The sequence below is a fragment of the Corvus moneduloides genome, chromosome 3 (genome assembly GCF_009650955.1).
Source record: "Corvus moneduloides isolate bCorMon1 chromosome 3, bCorMon1.pri, whole genome shotgun sequence".
Classification (NCBI taxonomy): Eukaryota; Metazoa; Chordata; class Aves; order Passeriformes; family Corvidae; genus Corvus; species Corvus moneduloides.
Window position 1 is genome coordinate 34,187,099 of NC_045478.1, and position 26,172 is coordinate 34,213,270.

At 36.0% G+C, this 26,172-nt stretch overlaps 1 protein-coding gene across 4 annotated transcripts in view; it reads left to right on the forward strand.

The window, feature by feature from the left end:
* The window catches only part of SENP6 (SUMO specific peptidase 6), a 70,920-nt gene extending 45,434 nt beyond the window's left edge, over positions 1-25,486 (forward strand). For 3 of the 4 annotated variants that reach the window (XM_032104845.1, XM_032104847.1, XM_032104846.1), the window contains 15 exons: positions 199-431; positions 2,907-3,077; positions 3,956-3,998; positions 5,704-5,883; positions 7,736-7,962; positions 8,534-8,640; positions 8,726-8,842; positions 9,707-9,829; positions 10,058-10,150; positions 13,258-13,691; positions 16,712-16,815; positions 18,524-18,612; positions 20,778-20,846; positions 20,980-21,130; positions 23,486-25,486. In XM_032104845.1, the coding sequence (XP_031960736.1) occupies positions 199-431; positions 2,907-3,077; positions 3,956-3,998; positions 5,704-5,883; positions 7,736-7,962; positions 8,534-8,640; positions 8,726-8,842; positions 9,707-9,829; positions 10,058-10,150; positions 13,258-13,691; positions 16,712-16,815; positions 18,524-18,612; positions 20,778-20,846; positions 20,980-21,130; positions 23,486-23,686 (2,342 nt within the window). In that variant the 3' untranslated portion in view covers positions 23,687-25,486. The other variant, XM_032104849.1, reaches the window with a different exon arrangement.
* Positions 25,487-26,172: the final 686 nt, after the last annotated feature.

Genomic DNA, 26,172 nt, shown 5'->3' on the forward strand with positions numbered 1-26,172 from the left:
CCCGCTCCTCCCTATCTCCTTCTTCAGGAAAGGTGGAAGCAGCATTAAAGGAGAACAGTTGTGGAATAGAACAGAGAATAGGTAGTATAACAACAGATACAGAAATTGCCATCACACTACCAAGAAAAGCCAAGAATGAAAAAAGAAATTTCTGTTACAGAAAAATGTAGTGGTTGAGAATGTAATATTTTCTTTTAGTTGTTTTGTCTAGTGATGATGATGAGGACGAGAATAGTGGCAGCACTAGGAGCATGGAAAGCATTTCACCTCGTCCTGCAGATTCAGCCCGCTCCTCCCCAGCTCCTTCTACAGGAAAGGTGGAAGCAGCATTAAAGGAGAACAGTTGTGGAATAGAACAGAGAATAGGTAGTATAACAACAGATACAGAAATTGCAGTCACACTACCAAGAAAAGCAAGAATGAAAGATCAGGTACTATTTAATGCTTTGTTTAAAAGAAACCAGAATCAAATAATAAATGGAATTATGTAAAGGCTTGTTTTGCATTGTCAGAAGTTGACTATATTTGATTGTTTTTCTTATTCAGCAGCTCATCAAGTAGTATCTCTGTATATTTAAAACTGGAAACATAAGGAAATGTGTTCATTACATTTTTACAAGCATTTATAATGATTTGAATTACACTGTTAATGTAAATGCTTCTGTGTTGAATGTTTACTCTGTGAGACTGGACAGGGATTCTCTATGAAGCTCAAGGTCTTACTTTGCAGCAGAATGTCAGTACCAGCTGTTGCTTGTTGAGACTTTATGAAGTTAAACATGAAAAGAGACACTGGGATCAGTAACGGCCCTTTAAAATTAAAATACTTTGACAGCTGTCCCAATTAATAGCACTTATTTTAGGGCTTTTGTGGTGGTGCTTGTGTTTTTTAGTTGAGTACTACTGTAAGAATTGGATAAGCAAAGAGAAAAAGTACTCCATGAGCACACCTTAAATGTGGCTAAAGGGGACACTTCTCATACTGTGTTAAAAGATATCTCAATAGTGAGCTATTTAGAGGAATAAATTCCACGTGGCGATTTGTAGTGGATTAATAATGCTGATCAAAATAATTCTTGAGTCACTTGTCCAGTTTCACTGTTGTGAGTTTGATTCAACAGGAGAATCTGATCAGATTTCCAATTCTTTATGCGTTAGAACACTGAAGTACTGATGCCAAAACCTTCTTGCTATGTTGAGATTCAGAAGCCAGCATTCTAGTGCTGTAGTTGATGAAATTATGGATGTTTATAATATGTGGTATAATTAGTCACCACTGTCAATAAGAAGCTGTGAACCTCCTGCCTACAATAAAGCTGCGAGGCTCAAAGCTTGGATTATAAATAGTTTTGAATTAAGATAGCCTGGCAGTATGTGCTGAATTAACTGAAAGCATTGCATTGTAAAGGCACTGGTGTCTGACTTCTGAAACTCTCCCAAATGAACTTTTTTTTTGTATATCCTTATGTTCCTGTTCACTAGTCTTTACGAACCAGTTATAACACTGTATGTTGAGATTATTTTAGGTTCTGAGCTTACTTTGGAAAACGGGGGAAATAAAATCTTTTTTGTGAAATATAACACAAATTTTGCATTGATTGAATGAAACTACCAAGATTTGGAGATATCGCAGCAGTTTTGTTAAATATTATAGAAAAAGCTTTATTCAGCTTTCCCTCAAGATATTTATTAATTCTTTACTGAAGAGGCTACTTGAATATAGCATCACTTCAGTGTTTGCTGTTTTATTGTTTTTCCTGTGATTCGTTTTGAACTTTCAATAATATTTAGCCAGTCTAACAGACAAAAAGGAAAAGCTCTTTTCAACAAGAGGCCTAGGAAAACATCTTAATTACAGGGATTTAGAATCTCTACCTTCTCCAGTGTATTAAATTAAGGAAGCATCCAAAAGTATATTTTGAATTATTGCCAAGATAGACTAGTGATTTGGGACTTCGAAATAATTTTTGAGATTTAGTCTTAATAGAAATACTGAATCCCTTAGAATGTTCTTCTGTGGGAGTTTAATTGCATTTTGTAACCAAAAAGAATGTTTATTCATGGACAGCTTTATGAAACAATATGAATACCAAAGAAAAGACTAGTGTACAGAAAATCCTTCAACAGAATTGAGCAATAGAAGCGATACAGAAAATAAATGTATTGATCTGTGGGCTGTCAGCAGGCTTTATTTCATTTTAGTAGATTTTTTTTGTAAGATCGTTCTGTTGGTTAACAGGATACTCATTGAGATTACAGCTTCAGTCAGTATCCAGAGACTTCTTGAACTGGGGCCAAACACCACATGGCCTTCTTTCAGTGTTTAGTATTCTGACCTTGGAATCTATCATAAAAACATCTGTAGAGATGCCTTGGGGAAGTTTGATTTGGCTTATTTATTTATGTTTCTTGAAGACTGTACTCTGCTAATGTGGTGGTGCAGTGTACTTCAAAAATTAGTCACCAAAAGCTAGGATTAACAAAAACTGAAAGAAAAAATTAAACCACCAGTATTGTGGTGGTTTTACAGCATTAATGCTTTTTTATCTAAATGAAATATATTAAAAATAACTTTGTTTTGCTAGACTGCATAGTGTTTGCAAAAGATAAAAATAAATTGGTCTTGGCAATTTAGAAGCCCTATTTGTGATTTGGAAATGCCAACAAAGTGTCTACAAGTGTCAGCTTACCTTTTATTTTCTTCTTGAATGTAGCAATATTAGCATCCTCAGGTGTTACAAAAAGTCTTTTATCTACCTTCTGTATATGTTTGAGATGGATGCTCTAGTAAGTAATCCTGTTGACCAACAGAAAAGTAGCTGAAAATGTAGTCATTAGTTTTAATAAGCTTGGTTAAGCAATAAACCTTAGCGAGACATTCTGAAACCTTGAAAATTACTTTTCAGTTTGGGAACATTGTGTCTAACACTCCAATAAAACGTCGTAAAGTTATTTCTCAAGAGATGGTAACTGAGGCTGCACCTCTAAATTATCAAAATTCCTGTGAAAGTGTCATTCTGAACTGCCGAAGTATACGAATAGGAATGCTGCGCAGAATGGTGGTGGAACCTGTGATTGTAAGTAAACTTGTTCTTTCACAGCTCTCCTTTCAGGTTTTGATGGGCATTGTTATTTTCGTACTTGAACAACACAATGTTTTGCCTCTGTCTGGAGAACAGTAAATTTGTCTCTTAGCATCAGAGGCCGTGATTTCCAAAGAACCTCAGATTACTACTGCTTTTGAACATACGCAGTCTAGCTCTGGTTCTTAATACTGTGCTGCAGCACTCTTGAAAAACTTGTTTGCATGGTTGGGGAGAGGTTATGGGTTAGCATGCATTTGTTAAGAAAATTGAAAACAATAGCTACAAGGAAATTGATATTGATAGGTGGGAGGAAGAATTGTTGTCCTAGAGGTGAATAATTTTACTTCTACAGAATTTTTTTTTGTTGTTACCCTTATAAGTTACATGGAAGTTTTCAAGGAGACCTTGAATGTTAGTTGTAATGCAGTCAGCCACATAAAATGCATACTTACTGCTGGGGTAACCACAGAAACAGCAGAGAGGTGTTACTTTTTCTTTCCATCTCTCTACATAACGCTATTGTTTGATTTGCCTAAATGCTGATAGATGACATTTTCTTTTGAAGAAATAGAATGTGTGTATTTTTCAGGGTATTGTAAATGTTTTTGAAAACGGAGTACTTCAGAGAGATCTAAAGTTTAAACAGTCAGTATGACTGAAAGAGACTGAGTAATAAAGAATGTGCTTGCCTCGAGTTGTGCTAAAATGTACATTTGGTTTTTTTAAAACTTGCATTTTAAATATTAATTTTGAAATGTTTATTACTTAAATACTATGTCAATTGAAATGTGTTTGCTAACAGTTTAAAGGCTTTCAGTCAGTTTCAGTTTGCAGAAGATGTGAAATCTTACAGTTGTGTTGTCTTTCAGTTTTGCCTGGATTATATCAAAATACGCTTAGAGAGTCAAGAAGGTGAGTACGTTTTTCATTTTTTGTTAGCACTCAATATATTTATTTTGAATGAAGTAACTCTGTCAAAGGTATTAACAAGTGAATCATAACTGAATGTTCACTCTCATTTTGTCATTTATGCAAAAAATTATGGTGGGTGCCTGTAGTCAGATAAGAGAAAAAAAAAAAAATTGAGAGCACAAATTTGACCTGAACTGCCTGGTGAATAAAATCCAAAATGTTTTTGCATTATCTCTGCCTTCTACTGACAGAAGGTTCACAATTCGTGACACGCGTACAGACGGGTTGTTCTTCTACTTCATCTGGTCTGACTCTGCTTGATCTAATCATTCATTTGAAGATCTGTAGATAATGTGGTGATGACTGGTAAAGGTCTTCTTGAAAGTGATTAACAAACATAAAAAGCAAGAGTAACCATCCTGTAAAATGTTACCTTTTTAACACTTTATTAGTTCTTTTATTTCAATTGTGTTAAGTGGGCAGTAAAAACCACACTAGTATCTTAGACCTTTCCTGTCTAGATCTCTCTTGGTAATTTTTTCTCTGGCCTGAAAGTTGTATATTTCATGTCACTGAAAGAAATAGTGATGTAATTTGGAAATGGTGAGTTACAACTCCTGCTCTGTTTCCTTTCTTTTCTTTTATAGAGTTTTGTTCTGGGCCTGGAAAGCTTTGTTACCTTTTGTAATCTTAAGTTGCAGTCTTAAGATCCAGTCCTATTGAATTTTGCTGTCACGATTTGTAAATGAAAACTATTGTATTTTGTCATTATTACATGCAGAAAGGTGTCTCACAGCCTGTAAAAAAAAGTGTAGCCTTTGCTCAGTCAAGTATTTAAGTTTGTATTGCATCTAAAATACAGATGCATAGAAACTACGAACTTTCATGCTATGAATGTATTTTTAAAAATAAAACACTGAAAAGCTTGCTATAATTTGTGGAAAATGGCTATCAGGTTTTAGTTAAAACACTGTATGGTGAAATTATTTCCATGGCGCCTGATCCCTCAATAGCATAAAAATGGTGACTTCTTAAATGCTGTGTCTGTTGGAGCACTTAGCACTATACTATTTCTTTTTTTTTCCCTTGTGGTTGTTTTTTTTTTGGTTTTTTTTTTTTTCAGTTTTGCATGTATATCCACCTCTATATCCAATTTTATAATTCAGTAAAACCTGAAAAATACTCAACATTGGCATTGGCAGCATCAGATGCAATGTTAAAAATTTACCGTGTTACTGACGGTTTTTGGGGGGAATAAGCTAGGAGTAGTGCTTTGTGTCCTCAGGCAATCAGATAATTTCTCTGCATGTTTATACTCTTCTTTTTAAAGTTATTTTTCATATGGGAACTTGGTCAAAGATAAATGTGCAAAGAAAATTTTACGAACTTACTGTAAAATGTGTCATAGCAATAGTGCAAATTTAAATGACTTTTTAAAAAAAGGGGGTTTTTATGTAGAATAAAAAGTAGTTTAAAGTTGGTGGGCAGAAAACATTTTGTTTCTGATTCCTTTCTTGACAGATGACATTGGAATTTAGCCTTCTAGGATATAAAAAGCCATCACTTCTTGCATATGTGTTAAAACTTTGACATTAAGAAATTTAGTGAGCACATACTGATTTCTTGTTAAAATCAAGGGGGAAATTGTAAAGGAAACTTAGAGGGTTTTATTATATTTTAATATAATGTCATTATTTTCTCATAGAATCAGAAAGTGATATCAGAGAGATTAACCTGAAAACTTCCGAGCTTACTAAATGTGAATGGTGTAGTGTCCGAAAATTGCCAGTAGTTTTTCTGCAAACAGTACCTTCAACCTGCAGTAGTTTGAGAGATCAACTGAAAATGAGTAAAGATAATGTCTGGTACGAATGTAAAGGAGACAGTAAGTAAAACAATTTTAGTCTACTATTCACTTTAAATTGTATTTTCGTGTTTTGGGTCGTGAATGTGTGCATTAAGACTAAAAGGGCCATCATTGGCTGGGGATGATGTAGTGTTTTTTCAGACACTGTTTTCTTCCCAGGCTGAGAAAGAGTACAGTTCAGAACAGTTGGGCATTCTCTTTGTCCAGAAACATGCTAGTTAAAACACTTAGTCAATTTAGTATAAATTTTTCACTAATATTTGTACTGAATGAAAGCAAGTTGGTTTGTTCAGCTTTTGTACATGAGCCTTTACATTTATATGGCAGCTTTTGTAATAATTCTGCTTTCCGTGTTGTTCTGCTGACAGGCTTTAGGTTTAGTAGAAACTGTTGTATAGGTTGCCTTGGGTTTTTTCCCCCCAGCATACTTGTAATGATGTTGTGAGATATACAAATACCTGCTTGGAGAATGTGTGGATTATCTTCATGTATATTAAAATTAAATTTGATTCCTGCATAATTTTCAAGGTCCTAGAATCTTAATATGCACACCTGTCAAATGTAACATTGAGTCATCTTCCTCTTCAATAGGCTTTACTTCAGGTTAAATTTTGTGATTATTTATATTTACACACTGTTTTGTACATACATTAATGCATTCAAACAGAGGAAGAATGCTTTCAACAATCTCAGAATTGAGTGCTCCCATAATACTGTGTAATAGTTTTATCCACCTCCTATAAGAAGTTGTAAGGAGTCTTATAATTACAGAATTAATTGGAGAGCATGCAGGGGTCCTGACCACAATTCTGGGAGCAGGAATTAGACCCCGGGTGGACACAGGTGTTCACAAAAAAGGAACAAGCTTCTGTGTGAGAAGTCCCTCCCTTGGCATGGCTCTCAGCAGTGCCACAGCGCCCAGCTCTTCTCCCTCAGGCTGTGGCACTGAGAGTTTACATCCAGCTGCTTTATTGCATTTGATACTTAGGAGCACTTTGTGATAACACAGTTGCTCTTTGCTTTGTAAGCAATGAAATTAATTTAAGCCTGTATCCATAGCTGTGTAAGCAATTGTGTGTGGATGCCTAGCTCCCAAAATAGGAACACCTAAATCCCAGTTAGACATCTAAATTCTGTGTGCAGTGAATTGGGAATTACGCTGCTGAAGAATTATTTTTCACAAGAGTTAGCATGCTGGGTTAAGAATGACCAAAGGGAAATGGTTATGCTTGTGTCTGACACTCCTCTTACAGAAAAACAGGTCCTGGCAGCTCTGTGTTTGGCGGCAACGTAAGACTGGGATTTGCAGCCTGAATCCTATTCCTTTTCCTGACTGTGTAAAATAATTCCTCTCAGTGCAGTTTACTGCTTTTTGATTTTTCAGATCATATAAGTGGATGATATTTATATAATAGCTGATTGATCTGAGTCATTCTCTCCAGCTTCTAGGATCAGAGAGGAAATTATGCTGAATATATAATTTTTGGAATTGTAGTGAAACAATAGAAACTGCAGTAAGAAAAAGAGAAAGTATTGGTTACAGAGTCCTACTCTTAGTAAGCGAAGAAGATTTTATTTCAAAATATGTTCTAGCTTTGCTTTAGTGTCATTTAAAAAATTATCAGGTGTAATATTTAACATTTCTTGATTAAGGTAGAAGTTGAATGCACTCTTTTTGCAAATGCAGATAAGAAAGGTTTGGCAGTTAGTCCTTCCGTCTGTCTGCTCACGTCTGTATTAGTTCTTACATACAATATCAGCAGTGTGTACTCATGTTGGCCAACAATTCCATAAAATCTGTTTATAATTACAGCATGCTTTATTTTATTTTATTCCTAAATGAGTAATTTTCTCTCTGCTTTTTTTGCAGGTCAGGAAGAACAGTACATAATTTTGATTTTTGAAACTGGTCTTGATCCTCATGCAAATTCAATATTTGAAAAAATAATTACGGACATCGGTATTAGAAATAATATTTCTGACTTCTTTGTGAAAATTTCCTTTGAAGAAGCCAATGCCAGGCTTGTTGCATTTACTAAGTGCTTGGAGGACAGTTCCAAAGGAAGCCCATCTCACAGAGAAAGCAAAATTAAAAATGTAATTGTGTTTTTGTTTTAGAACAAAGTCATTATATTTTGTGGGTTACAAATACACTAAGGATAGTGTGTTAGCCAAAAAAAATTCCATCAACTTTAGCTGGCTTTTATATGAAAATTCCCAGACTGGTCCGTGGTGGATTATGAAACTATGGGAAATGGTCTGTGCATTCACAGTACTTTTTAGGAGGTTTAGTTTGATTGTAAGGTTGTACAGCGGTCCACAAATAATGTTGTTATTTAAAAATTATTAAGGGATGAGAAATCTTTACTATAATCAGACAAAATAATTTTTTCCAACTCGTAAAATTATAATATTTCAAACAAGAAATTAAGTTGCACTGTTGTAGTTACATTTAATTAATGCTTTCATTAAACTACTTTCCAAAGAATTAGAAAGTTTTGTGACTCTGCAAGAAATGAGCAAAGACCTTAATATAATAGATGACTTTACCCACAAACATGAAGTCCTCAAAAAAATGGGTATTACACTGCTGGATTTCACAAAGTTTATTACGTTTTCGTAAAATTGAGCACAGCATGCAAATTAATATTGACTCTGTTCTCTTAAGGTTGCTTCTGAGTCCAAAATGCAGCAGCGAAATAAACAGTTACCATTTTTTGATGATGATGAAGAAATTGGCGAACCACATACAGTATTTATTGGTCCTATAGAAAAGTAAGATACTTATCTTTGCTGTGTAATAATTCTCTGAGGGTTTTTTGCATTTCATACTTCTTATTGAATGTATTTTTCTTCTCAGGTTGATAGTTTATCCACCTTCTCCAGCTAAAGGTGGTATTTCTGTGACCAACGAAGACCTCCATTGTCTAAATGAAGGAGAATTTTTAAATGATGTTATTATTGATTTTTATTTAAAGTAAGTTTTATTTCACATCAGTTTTTAGTCATCTTTTACTTTGAAGCTTGAAAAGTTCTGACATTGAAAATTCATAGGTCAGTTGATAACACTTGGTCTCCCAACTATGGAGTATATAATTTATATACTAAATTATGTATAGCTATTTTAAAGGTTGTTTTGTAATCTTGCAAGAAGTTTTGGTTCTTCTCCTGTCCTACTTGACAGTGACATTGTTCTGACTTGGATAAAGGTTCTTTGCAACTTTTTAACATCTCAAGAGCAAATTTAACTGAAAGAAAAAAAAGCTTTTTGTAAGTTCAGTTGTTCTTTCCAGAGTATTTGCGTTTCTTGGAATTTCATTAGTTTTGATTAATGTAATATGTAAGTTAATTTTGTGGTGTCGCTGATGCTACAGATGTTAGAAATGTATTAAATTGCTACATGCTCATGGTTTTATGCTACACATAAGGTGCGTATGTATATTTTTTAGTCTATTAATGTATTTTAGAAGTAAAAAGAAAATGAATGTGTCGCTCTTGGGACTGTTTGGTGATCTGGTGGCTCAAATACAAAACACAGGTCTCCTAGATAGGTCTTTATGTAACAAACTCTTTGAAAATTTGTTTTCCTGCCATGAAATATAAATAAATACAACAGCAGCAGAACAGCTTGTTGATTGAGCAGAGAAATAATACCTTGAAATATTTACACAAATTTTGCATTAATTAGTTCCTGTAGATAGTCACCTCCAAATAGCTATTCTGTGAGAAGCTGCTACAATTTGGTGGGGAGAAACTGTTGGCTGTCGTTTTTACTCTGGTGCTGAGTACTTTGAGTTAAAACCTCCATTAATTTTTCTTTCCTTTTTTTTAAACTAATTAGGTATTTGGTACTTGAAAAGCTGAAAAAAGAAGATGCTGATAGAATACATGTGTTCAGTTCATTCTTCTATAAACGCCTTAATCAAAGAGAAAGAAGAAATATTCATGAAACTTCAAACCTTTCGTAAGTCTGTTGATAAATCAGTTTAACATAGAGCTAGGTGAAGACTCTTAAGAACAGATGCCTTACAGATAGAAATATCAACAGAACTCTAGGAAGCATCTAGACCTGTAGGAAGCATAGAATATGCCTTGAAAATCTTAACAAGCTGTCAAGGTGAAAATATCTGGAAAGTGCTCCCTCAAATAAAATAAGCCACACCACAAATTGTATGTTGGTTTCTTCTTGCAGAATACAACAAAAGCGGCATGGGCGAGTAAAAACGTGGACACGGCATGTTGATATTTTTGAGAAAGATTTCATTTTTGTTCCCCTTAATGAAGCGTAAGTGAACTTACTTTTTTATCACATTTGGTGAAGGCTTAAATTTCGTAATTCTGAAATTGAAAGTTCCATTACAATGTGAATTGAAGTTAAAAATGAAGAGACTAAACATCTTTTTCCAGCTGATAAAAATTAAATAGTTATGTAAGACCTTTAAATGTTGTAGTATAAGAATTATCAGACAATTTAAAGACTAAGCAAAAATTAACTTTTCTGACTACTTTTCCTAGGTTTTACCTCAATCTCTGGTGTTCTTTCGTCTAAGCTTTTGACATTGATAACTTCTGGATTTACCTTTTTTAGTCCTTTCTAATGAGATCGCATAGGTGGGATCATCTTTAGTTACAAGAAACTGGTATTGTAAGAAAACTTAATTGAAAATCACTACTGCCTTGAGAACTTTATTCTTTTTCTTTTATCTTTTGCCTTGATACTTGTGAAGGGTCAGGAAGCAGACCATTAGCATTCTAATGGTTGCTAAGGACTTCGATGATGCTTGCTTTCCTTAAGATCAGAGCAAGTTGTCACAAACACATTTCTATATTTCATAGAAATAATCTAAACAGTTCTTACGCCAGAATATTTACGAAAGTCAAAGTACTGTATTTTAAATGTATGCAATAAAAACATAATAAAGTAAGGACAGATAGACATGAAGTTTCTAACTGATGTCTCATAGGCATACCTAGCTGATATTTCAAAAATAAAAAAAGAGATTTTTTTAATAAAAAGTGATTTATCTAGGTACTGTGCCATTGTGCAGTGGGAGGAAAATTTCTAAATCTTCTTGTGTTCCTGCCTTCTCTCCAGCTGAATTCTGAGGCTAGCTGAATAGAGGCAGTTAGAAGATAACTGGCCATACATAGGTCTGTCCTTTTAATAAAGTTGTATTTTCCCAAAAAAAAGAGTTCATAAGCACTAACTTCCGTTTTTGACATACCATGACCTCTCGCAAGACATCGAGATCTAGGGGATTTAAGTGACTCAGGTGTAAGGTCCACTGCAGATCCCTGTCCACTGCAGACTTCATCCTTGCCATCCCTCTCCCATGAAACTTCAAGTACCAAAACTTTGAAGTGTTCGTCATTTAAATTTTAAGTTGCCTTTGCGTTTTTTATATGGTTCACTTCCCACCATCCTCTCACATGTCATTCACATATCCACGTGGGTTATGCAGAGGAGAAATGAGTGTGACTTAAAAGTCACCTGAAAATGAGAATGAATAGTTCTGTGGTTTTATAAGAATTATTTATGTTGCTAGTAACTTAACACACAGTAGTTTTCATTGTCTTGTTCATTTACTGATAAAGAACTACAGCAATGTCTATCTCAGCAAGTAGAACATAACAGTTTGTACTGAAGGCATAATGCTCACACCATGTGTGAGTTGGTGATTTTGGGTTAGAGTAGCTTGGTCTCATGGACTCGTCCAGTCACGATTAGAGCATGAAAAGTACACTCATGGTGTGCATCTGTCATCTGGATGTAATCCTGTTCACGCTTTTTGGAACTGTCCCTTCACCGTAAGCTGAAGCTTGTTAAGTGGTGATAGGACATTCATTTGCAACAGTGGTTTCCTGGTAGGTACAGTAAGAATATTGCAGAGCAGAAAAATAATCAAGTAGCCACGGAGATGAGAAAGTGGTGGTTTGATGGGGAGTTGCTGGGTTTTGGTGTCTATTTCCAACAAGTTTTTCCAGAATATCTCATAACCACTAGTATAGGGAATGTAGACTCATCATCTAACCGGCTGTCAAACTGCAGTAACTGAAGGCTGGGAGGTTGACTCTAGGGCAGAAGCAACTTAGAACAGTGTGTCTTGATTTAACCGTGACTGCATCAGTGTTCTTTGGCTGTACAGTCCTTCTTGTTCAAGTCTCCAATGAAACCAGTTTATTCTGTTCAAAGTTACAAGCCATTTTCTTTTTACATCCAGGTTAATTTGCTGGTCTGTTGACGTAATTGGTACATAACGTCTCTGTTAATAGAGTACACACAAATTCCAGGGTTGGGCAGTACTTAATATGTTCATTTACTAGGTGTGGTGAATCATTCAAGATAAACCGTACCTCACATGCTGCTTTCAACAGCCACTTACTTTAACTGCCATTAAGTTTTGATGGAGTTTAGGCTTCATAACCATTTAATTATTTTTTTAGTATGTCAGTTAGACATGCATTTTTAGCTACTGCTTTTTCTTTTGTTTCCTAGAACAAACTGAAATATGACTTCAGCTGTATAATACATAGCTAGCTTCTGTGTTGTTATTTGCTGTAGACAAAGATCCCTCAGAAAATTTGTAAATTAGACAATCAAAATCCACTTCTAATGCCTCAGTCCCTGAATTTGCTGCTGCTCTAGTTCTGATTGAGTGGCAAGTCAGTGAAGCCTAAAGAAGCAAGGAAATAGGAGGAAACTGTTGGAAAACTTACACTTTGTGTTGGGGGATATAGCTGTTTTTGATTTGGAAAAGTTAGAATGTCAGTTCTGTGAAGGGTGAGGAAGACAACAGAGACATTGTGATGGCATTACAAGCACTCTTTTTCTCTCCTCCTTTAGCTCACTGTTGACAAGATTTCTGTAAAGTGTTAAATACAATTGGAAGATCTCAAAACTGGAAGAGTATGGGCAATTCAGCCATACCATTAGATCTGACTGCTTGTGTTGCTAGTGCTGAACTACTAGAACACTTCAAACAGCCATAAAACATGAACTTTACAATCTCTAATTCACACATTAATGAAGAAAATGTTAAAAAAATAAATAAGCTTCAATTCAGAAAAAGAAAAAATTGTATGGAGTGTGAGCAAATTGAAATAAATATTTAAGACAGCGCCTGTTATCAACTAACTGCATCATATTAATTTCTTGGTGACTGTTTGCATGGAGAAATCGTACTTCTACAGAAGCCTGTGAGGGCTTGAGTAAAACTTGGTTAGAAAAGTGAACAGCTAGTATAGTTTATCTTTGAATGATTATGGGGCAGGATTATATTGTATGTGTGCATGGGCATGTGTGCATGTTTTGTTTGTTTTTTACCAGTTTCAGGTTTAACTGTGAGCATTAGTGTAATTGTGAGTTTTTAATGTATTTTTTTTCCTTTGCAGCGCCCACTGGTTTTTGGCTGTTATCTGTTTTCCTGGTTTAGAAAAACCCAAATATGAACCAAATCCCCATTATCATGAAAATGCTGCAATGCCTATGAAATCATCCTCTTCAGATGGAGAGAGCAGCACACCATCTCCCTTGCCAAATGAATTAGATGCACAAAACTCGCCTTCCAAGTCCACAGCAAAGAAGATGTTTACCAAAAAGTACAGTACAGCTTTAATTGACCCAAACACTGAAACAGAGGACAGCGAATCTTCGTGTTGTAGAAGAAGTCCTTGTAGGGGAAAAAGTGCTTTCAAAAAACTGAATCAAATAGACAGTGATGTGGAAGAACCTAACACTGTGGAATCAGCATGCCATAAACTAGACCATAGAACTCTGGATGAAAATGGTATACAGGGTGAATTCACAGCTGCTAGCCAATCTATGGGTATGTAATTGTAAAAATATGCACTTTTTAATGAAATATTTGGAGATTTCAGATCTGTTACTACTTCTGCAATGGTTTAAACTTCATACTTCTAAAGTTCAGTATATGGCTGAATTTCAAGTGCTTTCAATATAAGTAATTCATAGCCATTGCATTTAAAAAAAGTTTTTGTGGCTATTGACATAACTCTCATGACAAAAGGCTGGAGATAAAATACTGTTTTCCTAAATCAGATTAATTTTTCAGTTCTATGATCTTTTTTCAAACAAAATCATTTTGTAGATACCACTTTGCATCCCTCAAGATTGCAATTGTTAAGGAAAAAGTAGTAGCTGACCATGGATTCTTACAATGTATGTGCAGGGGAACACTGAGCTAAGATTATGTGAGCAACCTTAATATCGATGTCTTTTATCATTTGATGTTTTCCTTCAACATTATTCATTTCTTTAATGTCCTGATAAGAAGGTATGTAAAAAGAGTAAGAAGAAAATGATTCTAAAAAAAAAAAATTTTCCTCCATGACCACTGTGTTACATTTAGAGAGGCTTTTTCAGTGCATCGCTGCCGTGGAGAGACTGCTCACCAATCTGCAACAGTGTTTGTACCCACGTGAACAAAGGAGCTGGCATACTTTCAAAGGCAGGTGAAGGAATTAGGAAGAGGTTGTTTTCTCTGTTCACTGCAATGTTTGGCTCTCCTTAAGGCATAGACTAGGAAACATCTGATTATGAAAAAGCTTTTACTTTAGCCACCAGTAGTATTCCTACTGACTTAGTTTGCAGAGTAAAGAATCATTTACCTTACAGTACAAGGTCAGAAAATATTACCAATCGTATGGTTTCATCTGTGTACTGCAGGCCATTACAACTTCAATATCTTTGTGGGTATAAACACTACTAATATCTATTCTAAGTTTATTCATCTGTGATAACATTGTCACTGTTACTAGAAGGTCTTGGAGGGCTGCTGGGGGTGTGCATAGATGTATTCTTGTTTGAGTCGATTTTTCATTTTATGTGTGATTGTTACCATTCATGATATTGCTGCTCTATGGTGTGGTGTCATGTCTTGGATGCTGCTACTGTTGCTTGTCTGTAATAAGTTGGAATGTGCGTTACGACAGATTTTTGCTACGATTACGTTTCTTGTGGGTTTTTATGGCTGCATTGTATTGGCGGCTGATGGTCATTCTCTTTCTAACTTAAATGCTTAGAATCTCCTGCTCAACTACTGCAGATGATGCACCCTTTCATTAAAGTGGGTGTTCTCAGGGGGGCACAGTCTTGATTTAAGAGTGAGATTGACCCCAAGGATATGTTTAGGCAGCTAAATTTAGATGCACTGTATTTAAACTTCAATTTCAACCAGATGGAAAATGGGCATTCTGCCTTGGGTTATCTGACTGGCCTTCAGCTGTTGCTCCAGAAGGGTGTGGATCTTGACTGTGCCAAATCCATCCGTAAGTCCTGCATATCCAAGGATATCTTGAAAGACAGCACATGCCTCTGATAGTGTAGTCAGTGAAGCCAAGAGACTTCCTCTTCTCATCATAAAGCAGATGTAGAGTGGCTGTTCAGTTGAGGAGCTCCTGTGCTCTGATTATGATTTCCAAACATTGAGACCCTAGGTGCTAACTATACATGGGAGCCTAAACTGAGATGTCTTGATTTCAAAATAATCCTGGTGTTGAACTTGTGAATCAGTAGAAGTTCATGCCTAAATAACTTTGAAGAATATATCTATCCAAAATATATCTATTTTTGTTACTTATGTAATCATCTTTTTATTGCTCTGTTTTTGAACAAGATGGATTTGTCTCAATACCATTTTATTTTTTAGAAATCTGTCAGCAATAAGTCACATTAGTATATGACCTACTTCTTATGCTAAGGTCTTTTCAAAGGTACTGAGTAAGACTAATTCCCAAGTTTGTCTCTGTGGAACTCTACTGGTGACCTCTTTCCAAAGTGTTACCTCAACTTCTCTTTTGAAATATTCTCAAATACAGATGTTCTGCTTTTATTTCCACTAGTTAGTTCACTGCCCTATTTATTCTTCTTATAGAAGTCCTAGTTTCCTTTAATAGGTAATATGTTCTCCAGTGACACCACAACCAATGCTTTTATTTTTGTTTTTGTTTCGATATATTACAGGCCCCTTTCTAGAAGATTTTGAGTTTTGCTGGCATGAATTACCATTCTTCATTTATTTCCACAGTTTACTATTTTTTCTGTCAAAATCTGTTCTGAAGTCCTGTATGGTAGTATTAAGACTAGTGAGCCTATAGCTGTCTGTATCTGCTTCTTGTACAGGTACAGCTAGAACATTCATAATTTTTTTTCTTCTGATGCTGTTTCCCACTAAATATGTGACTAAATACGTAGAGGTGGTTGGGATTGAATCTACAGATAATCTTTTTATGTAACCAACTGTAAAATATTTCTAAGTTGCTGCTCCCAGGAGAGCTGATCCTTCGTTCTGCCCTCCCTACCAGTGTGTTCCCAAGCTGCCTTTTCCCTTTTACCAACACAAGTCTTCACATAACTGCAGAGCAGACTGATGGAGGAAATTACTCCAGTTAAGAAATAATAACATTGTGACTACCTTTTTCAGTCTGGTCCGCTGTGTGTATGGATGTGTTTGGTGTTATGAAAGGAACCAGCTAGGGGTAGGAATAGATAGTTATTTTAGAGAGCATATCAGAGTGCCTCTTCTGGTAGCAGTACCAATTCAGACTGTTACAAAGGCTTCATGGAACTATGGGACAATTTCATAGTGGGTTTTAGTCTAGGTCTCTCAAATTTTTTTAGGCATCTCATACAATTAGAAATAATTTCTGTTGTGCTACTTAGAAGCTTTTCACTTTTGTTCATATGCATGAGCAAATTACTCTATATTAGCTGTATCACTGTTACTGTGAGCAGTCCTGAGGAAATCTGAGGTATAAAATGAGTTTGGTCTTCAGTGATGCCATAGTATTTGATGTTTAAATATCCTACTGTCTGTGATTGATACAGATGGATTGCACAAAATCAGACTAAACTATAGTGAAGACTCAGCTGATGGCACTAAACTAAATGAAGATGAGCTTATAGATTTTTCTGAAGACCAAGATAACCAGGTAAAGAATTTAGCAATTTTATTTAGGAAATGTGAACTGTTGTGTTGTATTTTAAATGGACAGCTTAAAAGCAGTGTACACATTGTGAATGTGCATTGTCTAAAGCTGCTTATCTTTACGAGTGTAAAATCCAAAGCACTGGTTACCTACAAAAATCTGCAGGTTAGTTGACAGAGAGGATTATACATTTGTTCATTTAACTATTTAATAGAAAACTGCTGTACTGATCCTGCATTTCATTATGTGAGTCTTTTGCCTAATGACAATATCACAGTGATTTTAGTGGGAACACTGAAAGTCAATACATTTCTATCTTTTGTCTCCCACTGTGTATGGGAGTGGAGGGTCTCCCCACCTTTTCTGGACCTCTGAGTCTATTATTTTTCAGTCTGCAGCTATCTGTAATGACTTCCAAATAGCTGTGTATATGTTTACATACATATAAAAGCTCTGGTTGATGTTGAAACCTAACCGTGCTTTTCAGCTGGACTTAGCCCACCTCTCCTGTCATGCCACCTTGTGCAAACATTCTGAGTTTTGCCTGATGGAACTGCCTGTCTGTCTGTTTTGTAGCAGTTAAGAGTTTCCAGATCTGAAGTACATGGCATGAAGGCAGGGAAAGCAAGTACATGGCCAGATGTGTTCCTTGAGAGAAGGACCAAATTCCAACCTCCTTAGTTGCTGTGTAGCTTAGAACTTAACTCAGGCTGAAGCTATCACTGATATTTTCTAGAATGTACAAATCAAGTGTAGAAATGACCATGACAAGCTGAATGGACCAACGTTTTCATCTGCCAAAAAAGTAGTTGAGGCTGCAACAAAAACAAGAAAACAAGTGTATGAGGAACTAGGCAGTAGTTTCTAATATGATAACATGTTCATGGCAATAGCTTGAGGATTTCAGTGCCAGCATCCTGTGTGTTAATGAAGTGTACACAATGCTCACAGAAACATTCACAAGTCATGCTGGTACAGGGGTTCTCATTTTTGGAAAGCATCTCTTTCCCTGTAACACAGTGATCTGTGGTAGTAATATTGAATTCAATGGCAGGGTAAGAAACTATGAATCACTGGGATTGTTTTAGATACAGCTTAGTGCTTTTGTTCATAAAACTTCCATATTGTTTATAAAAATCAATACTGAAATCAAAAGGCCAGAGGATATTTCCAGGCTTGTGGTATGACTGGTTTTGCAATCCATAATCCTGTGTATCATGGTGGTTTAATTTTCCTTGCCCTAAGAATCAAGTTGTTGCATTTTGGAGCAAAAATAGTTTTATGTCTGAGCTTGTTGCAGATCTTGTCTCATTTCACCTAGAAGATAACATACATGAAACCACCAAGCAAGTTTCTAATATTCACTGGCAAGAAAAAGTATTGATAATTTGGATTATAACCAAATAATGGAGATTCACCTCTTCTAAGACAGCAGTGCTTTGAAACTGTTGGTTGCGTTGTTCTAGTTTCAGCAGTCCTTAAATAAATAGCAGCATTCAATCCTTGTCATTCTGGCATGAATTTCAGAACCTATGTGACTAAAAGTTGGTAAACATAACAGTGAATCATTTCAGATTAAAGCTACCATTTCTTTATTAAACTAAGTTATTGGTCTTGAATGAAAATGGTAAGTGTTACAATAATTTCCTTTGCATCTGTTTGAAAAAACAATATTAGCTTTTAAATACCTGTAACCACATTGCTTCTGTAGGAAGACAGTAGTGATGATGGTGGCCTTGCAGATGATAACTGTAATTCAGAAATGGGACAATGGTACCTGAAGCCAACTATCTGCAAACAGTGAGTATTAAAACAGTTAAAATGGAAATTTCATAAAAGTTTATGAAATATAAAAGGCAGTAATTATGGGAAGTAGTCATACATGACTCTTTAAATACTTTAATCAGCATGCTGTTAGAGTTTGAGAGAGAATTTTATAGTTTATATGATCATCTTCAGTGGGCAGAAAATTTATTGAATGAAACTATTAGTGAAATAATAGCTTTTTGGATTTCTGTTAAGCCTGTGTACTGCATCAGGCAAATGAACATTGTTTCTTCCAATAAGGCTGTTCTTTGGTATTTTGCACTTGGATTCCTGCAAAAACAAGGTGCAGAAGCATGTTCAAATGTATCCTATATTAAAAAACAGATTAATGTTTTTAAACTAAATAATTAAATTAATAGTTAAGAAAACCTTTATCACTACTCAGATTAGTAAAGGAAAATGAGAGTAATTCTTAACTGCCCCCTTTTCTTATCTAAATGTGTTGTAGCTGTTTTTATTGTCTCTGTTCTTTTTTCTCTAATAACAGTGTTCCACATTTTTTTTAGATTTTTGATCTGTTCTGGATTTGAACTTTTTTTTTAATATTTGAAACTCAGAAATAATTTCTTAGTAAACATTGACTGTCGTTGTTTGCATTATGGTGTGACAGGTGCATGATTTGAAATCCAGAAATATTGTTACTAGTATTGCTGTCTCGACAGTTTCCTTTGTATTTTTTTCATAATTTATCTATTTTTGTATTTCCATCCTTGTGAATAAAGGTTTACTAGAGAGGTGAAGACTTTCACAGTACATTCACAGTACATTCTTAGGAGGCAGTATAGAATTACAGATTTATAGATGTTATGGAATATATGACAATATGTTTTCAAGGAAAAGTCCATCTGTGTTGTGTGTTCTAAGAATATTTATGAGCTTCTGATTATAGCTTGGCTAAATTTGTCCCGTTTTGATGACAGATTATCTGTGCAATAATACTTCCCAGCAGACAGTATTTTAATTCAGTGTGACATTTCATAACATCTTTGAAACTTAAGTATCAAAAGTCATTAAGGGCACTTTATTTTAAAATTACTTCTATATAAAATAGAAAATTACCTTGAAAAGGCTGTCACATCTTCCCCCTCCAAAGTACTACATATTTTTAAAGAGCATTTTAAAGGGCATTTAATGTTTTTTTAAAGAGCAGTACCTATGTAAATACTAACTTTTATCAGAAATTAAAACAAGTACAAGCAGACATTATTGAAATTATTATATGCTTATGCCTAAAAAATTGCATACATGTAAATTAGTTTATAAATGCAAACACACCGATACATAAATGCATGCAGATATTTTGTCTGAATTTACGAGTTTGAAGTTTCTTCAAATGATACTTTGTCTGAATACATCTGTGTTACTGTTAGAAAAGAAAAAGCAGAGATTTGTGAAAAGTAAATTATTTATTCCTCAAAATACATGCTACATATAATGCTGAAATTCTGAACTCTGGTATGAGATAGCTTTGATGTATAAATCCAACTTGCTTATAAGGTGGCTGATAAGATTGCTGTGCTTGTGGCTACTGAAAATGTAGTGTGCTTTAGATTGAGTGACAGGATATCAGCATTTGTAGTGTGCAGGAGAGGACTTGAGCAGACTTGGTTCTCTAGTAAATACTTGGTTATAGATACATTATTTTTTAAAGTCTTTCAAATAGATATGGTGGGTGTTTTGTGTATAACTACCAGCTAGATTTCAGATTCAGGCTGGAATCGCTTTTTGAACATGCTTTCCTAGTGCCTTCTAGTGTGCTGTGGTGTGTCCCATCTGTCCTCGAGCTGCTACTCTAGCAGGATGTTTGTGGGCTCTCTGCCTTTCTCTTGCCAGTGTCCCAGATACCTTGTGCATGTAAAAGAGCATCAGACACCTGAAGGTGTTTTAAGCAACTGTAACAAATTGTCTGACAGTACTGTATTTTCTAGGTGCATTCTTAAGTGTCCTTAGTATATGGTTAACTATAAAGATAACCTGCCTTTTATCTATCCCAATTAGGAGATTACAGCCGTGCTGGCAGAACTTTAGAGTATTGATCTAGTTTTGTTATGGCTGCCCCACAAACTATTACTGTGTAACATTGTGTTTTTCAAGCTGCTGTAAAGTACTGTGTACTTAAAACTTGTGTTCTCTGTTAGGCCCTGCATTTTGCTTATGGACTCACTGAGAGGCCCTTCCCGGTCAAATGTTGTGAAAACACTACGGGAGTAAGTTTCATATCTGGTGCTTAGGTTTTGGTTTGGGTTGGTTGGTTTTTTTTTTAGTTTGGTTTGGGGTATTTTTTGAAAATTCTTCAAGGGGAAAAAAAAAAGTTTTAATTTGTGTGGTCTTTTATTGTAGATATTTAGAGGTGGAATGGGAAGTCAGGAAAGGCAGCAAAAGAAGCTTTTCCAAAGATGTCATGAAAGGTTCCAACCCAAAAGTGCCACAGCAGAACAACTTCAGTGATTGTGGAGTGTACATCCTCCAGTATGTGGAGAGCTTTTTTGAGGTATGTATGTTTGTGAAGCTGGTTTTGATTCCTGCAGCAATCAAATATAAGCTGTGAAAATTATTACAATTATAAAAAGTTCCTAGTGTAGCTCAATACCTGTTTATGAGATTGTGTGTTACAAACTAATTTGTACATAAACACACAGAGTAACTTTTTAGAAAATAAACTAATTATCCTTTTTAGTTGTACGTACATAAAAGAAATCACAAGCCATGAAATTTTCCAAGAGAATCTAAAGAGAACACATTAAGTCTTCCTTTGTGTTCTTCTGCTGTGTACCCTTTAAAATCATCCAGTAAGAGCTTGAGTTCAAAATCTAAACTAAAAATGCACCACAAAAAGCTTGTTCTTTTTCCCCTAAGAACTGTGCCTGAATAAATTCAGAAATGTGCCACAGGTAGGGGGTTTATGTTTCTTCTGGGGGTATTTTTAACTTGTAAGAAAACATGTAAGTAAAATCATTACAGCTAAATGCCAAATCTTGTTTCCATTGAAGGAATCGTTTGAATGCTTGCTTACTTACAAGCTGACTTGGTCTTCAAGTTACAGCTCCTTTCACAAGTGGAGGCATTAGCACCTTCTGGTCTAGGTCGGGAGGAGAAGTGATGGTCAACTGAGATGCTGTCTGCTTGGGACAGTAACTCTCCTTAGAATTCCTGGTGCTTTAGAGCATTGTTCCTAAACTCTCCTGTAGCTAACCCTTTCCTGGAAAAGCTGGCAGCTTATCCATTCCTCGACCCTCCCTCCGTTCATACGTACATGAGAGCAGCAAAACTTTAGCAGAATGCATTCGTGCAAATGGAAGCCAAAAGCTTTTGCTTTACTGATGAGTTCTCGAAAGCTTAAAACCATAACCAAGTGCTTCCTGTTTTGTTCACTGGGAGTATGAGGAACAACCAAGTTTTATTAATCTTAGCCCATTCCTTTTTGCGAATCAATTGCTGGATTATGTTGAGCTGAATCCCTTGTCCTGCCTAGGCTGGCAGCATGCTGCAGCTTTGTTGGCCAGAGAATAGGCACGGCACATACATGTGTCAGAGAGCAAATCACAGGATATTCTCAGAAGTAACTTCAGTGAGGAAGGAAAACCTGTGCTGGCTGCAGACTGTCTTGAAGTTAGCGAACAATTTCAGCTGCTTTGTATTTGGAAAATTGCCCACAGTCTCATTTTGCACCAGCTCTACAAACTTGATGGGGAGTACGTGGGGGCAGGTGCTTAATCTGATGTTTGCGAACTGTTGAGGCACATCTGTTTGTTCTTTGTGGATTTATTTTAAGCACTAAAATCACGATGTGTATCTTCTGAAACAGAGGCTCGCCTGTCAGGGTGGGTGAGCAGTGAGGAGGCCCCGGCGGACTGTCCCAGCCGGGCCTTGTCAGCGGCCCGAGCCGGCTGTGCCCGCGGGGGCCGCCAGGGGCCGCTGCGGGCGGGGCAGCGCCAGCCCGCCCCCAGAGCCTGCAGGGCGAGGGGCAGGCGCGCAGCACAGCGGGCCTCGCACCGCGGCACTGCTCGTCTTCCCCGATTGAACAGCCACCAAAAAAATGGTGCTAGTACAACATTAGGCAGAATGTTCCTGTACAGAATGTCACTAGGGTTTTTTTTGCAAGCAGCCTTGCTGATCTTACCTCAGTGATGAATGTAATTCACTCTTAAATAACCCTGATGATGTAAACTGTAGTACAGAAAGGGAGGAATTTCTTTGAGACAACACTGTTCTCCAAATTGTCATTTGGTTAGGGTGGAATGGTTGTACAGTATCACTGAAGAGGTGTAGATAATGTCTCATAATAATAATTATCTTAATTATTTGGATGAATGATACCTAGCAAGAAAACAGAATGTAAGTATAAAAAGTGTTGGTGGTAGGCAGGGGCTTTGTTTTCTAGGATGAAATCTAAAACTGACTTGCCTAGTTGGTTACGATCCTAAAGGTTATTTATAAAAACAGCGATGTTTCGGATTCCTGATCAGCTCTAGATTTTGATGTTAGTGATTCTTAAAAAATGTCCTATATTTATACAGTAGTTTTCTCTCTCGCTCACTTTTTTTTTTTATTAGAATAAGTTTACACATTTATGCAGCAAACACTTTGTCTAAAAGATGTAGCAAACAGTAGATTGTTCAGGCATTCTTATAATCAGGACTGATCTGGATGGATTTTTCTCTGTAACATACTGAAGCTTGAGTGATTTTACCATAATTACACATGTACAAAATGAAGAAATTGTAGAAATTTTTTTCCATGCTGCTGGAATGATGTGAGGAAGAATGTACTTTTCCTCACTCCAGTTTTCTTCAGTCATTTAGGTTGTAACTCCTTACTGTAATACCCAAATGACCTTTCTTTTCAGAATCCCATTTTGAGTTTTGAGCTACCAATGAACTTAACAGACTGGTTTCCACGCCCAAGGATGAAAACCAAAAGAGAAGAAATACGAAAAATAATCCTGACACTCCAGGAACAGCAGAACAAGGACAAGAAGGGACAGAAAGACCCAAATTCAATTTTGCAGGAAAAGACAGAACAACTTATCAACAACAGCTCAGACTGAATGTTGTATCTGTTGCATGTTAGCTCCACAATCAAAATTGAAACCTACATTTTTGTCTGCCCAGACTAAAGATTTGGTGTGTTCTCTGCTCAAAGTTACTTGGGAATGTTTAATGCCTGTATAAATGTGTGTCATAAAATGGTTTAATTCCCACAAAGATGTGTATTAAGTGAGTCTGTACATATGTTAATGAGGCCAACTTTTTCAGCATTTGTAATTACTTTTTTTCCACTTGATAGGGAGCTTTTGTTATGTATTTCTGTTAATAGAACTTAAATAGCAACTTCTAAACATAAAGCAAATAAAGAAAATATAGGATGAAATGGTTACCTTTTTCTTTTTCAGTTAAGTTTTAATGTTACAGGCTTAAGTAACACATAGGGAATGATTTGATAGTGAGATAATTAATTCATATTTTGGCCCTATTTAGTTGCCCTTTACAAGATTATTCTGCTTGCGCTACAAAAGAATAATATGGGTGTCTCAATGTACCATGGCCTCCAAGAGGGTGATTTCCATCCTCCCAGTATCTAAGTGTAGGCAGTGTCATAGTTCATAGGACCACTCCAGATTTGGGGGTTTAGAAGTTATGCATTGCAATTACAATTCCACCCTTGCTTTAGTGGGACAGGCTAGGGAAAGGGGGAGAGTGCTCTTTGACCAGAGGTAACTCTTCAAACAGTATTATAAAAGTGGTTTCAATGAAGTGATCTTGAGTGACTCTATTAAATCATATTTTGTGGATCCCAATTGTTGTACAGGTGTATTTTGAGACTTTCTTCATTATAAAATTGTATTTTGGTAAGTGTACTTGGAATAGCAGATTGCCCACATTACATTTTCTATGTTACAATTCTGAATGTTACATTCATATGTGCTTTATCTAAGTAATGAACATTTAAAAAGAAAAAAGTGTATGATTACTATTTTTTCTAATATCCATGCAAAAAAACCAAAATACCAGTGTTCACTGCTTGCTTGTTTGTTCCTGGCTTTAAGTAGCAGCAGACTAATGTAGGGACTTGCTTGGATATTTCCAGTGTATTTTGATTTTACAACAATCTAAAATGCCATTGTTGCTTACACTGCAACGTAGCATTTTATCCCTGTTACAGAAAGGCTTTGGCATTGAAGTGGGGAAAGTAAGAAAAGATTTGTGCAAGGATTATATATCTCCATTTTTCTACTAATACAGATATCTTTGAAGGGAACCAGAAAGTGTCACTTCCCAGGAAGGAATTTGTGGGGGTAGAGAGCGATCTTCTATCTCGCCTTGCAGATAATATTTTCTCTCCTGATTTTTCTACTGGGAATGTCATTTACCATTCCCTTCTCCCAAAGAGAAGCAGGAGAGAGTTCATTAGCTGAACTCTGGGCCCCTTGAGATTTATTTTTGTACACAACATCAAGTCTAACCCAGTACTTCATGGCCTCCATGAGTTTTCATTCTCTCTAAACTCTGAAAACACGGCTGCTAATGACATTACTTCCAGGGCATTCCTGCACAGAGGACTCTCTGTGACACCCTCTGTTTACAGGGGGGTGCTCTCACCAAGGCACAGTGTTGCACACAGAGCAATACAACTGTGGGCTGCTAATCTTTTGTACAGATAACCTGTTCGATTTAGGGGAGTTGTTCATTCCCTGGTTTCTCTCGCATAAACCCTGAGCCCCATGGAGAATATGTAAGCGCCACATATATGTGTTCTGTTAGAGATGACTCCTGCAGTTTTCTGGTTGAAAGAATGTGGGAGCAATTTCCTGGACTACATATTAAATACGTAATGTGCACACCTCTGAGTTGTTTCCTCCTTCAAATTTTTATCCAGTATTCTTGGCATTGTTGGGGAAAACTAGGGATAAAATAGTTCCAGACTGTGGAAATGCAGGGTCTTGTGGATCTGGCTTTAGTGCAACTGTCATACTGGAATAGTAGTTTATACAAGAGAGGGAAGGAAGATAATTTCTTTGGGATACAGGAGAGACAATTGCAAATAGAATGTATTCCTTTGTAGTCTAGTCTTTCCCAATGGTATGTTTTAATTATATGGAATATATCCACATTTCACCGATACAGTAGTTTTCCTTTTTCTAATATTTGTGATGCAGGTTCATATTTTGATGCTGTAGATCTATTTTGGTTCTCTTACTGGGAATAGCCTGGTGCTTCCTCCTTTTCCTTTCTCTTTCCTGTCCTCCCCTTCATCCCCCCTCCCTTTTCCCCTTTTTCAAAGCTGTGAAGAAAGTGCTGGATTTACTATCATTCAGTGTTCAAGGTCTCAAGATCTTCAGTCACATACAGCAAGCTAATATACATGTTAAATACAGGAAACTTATTTTTTTAATAAAATGTGACGTTAATAGAAAAAACTCTACAGAATTAAGAATGAGTTATTTAAAACCTTCCTGACTTGGTTTAACAAGCTCACTACTGCATGTGCTTGGTAAGTGTTTTTTATTAACATGATGGTGGGCAATGCCTGCAG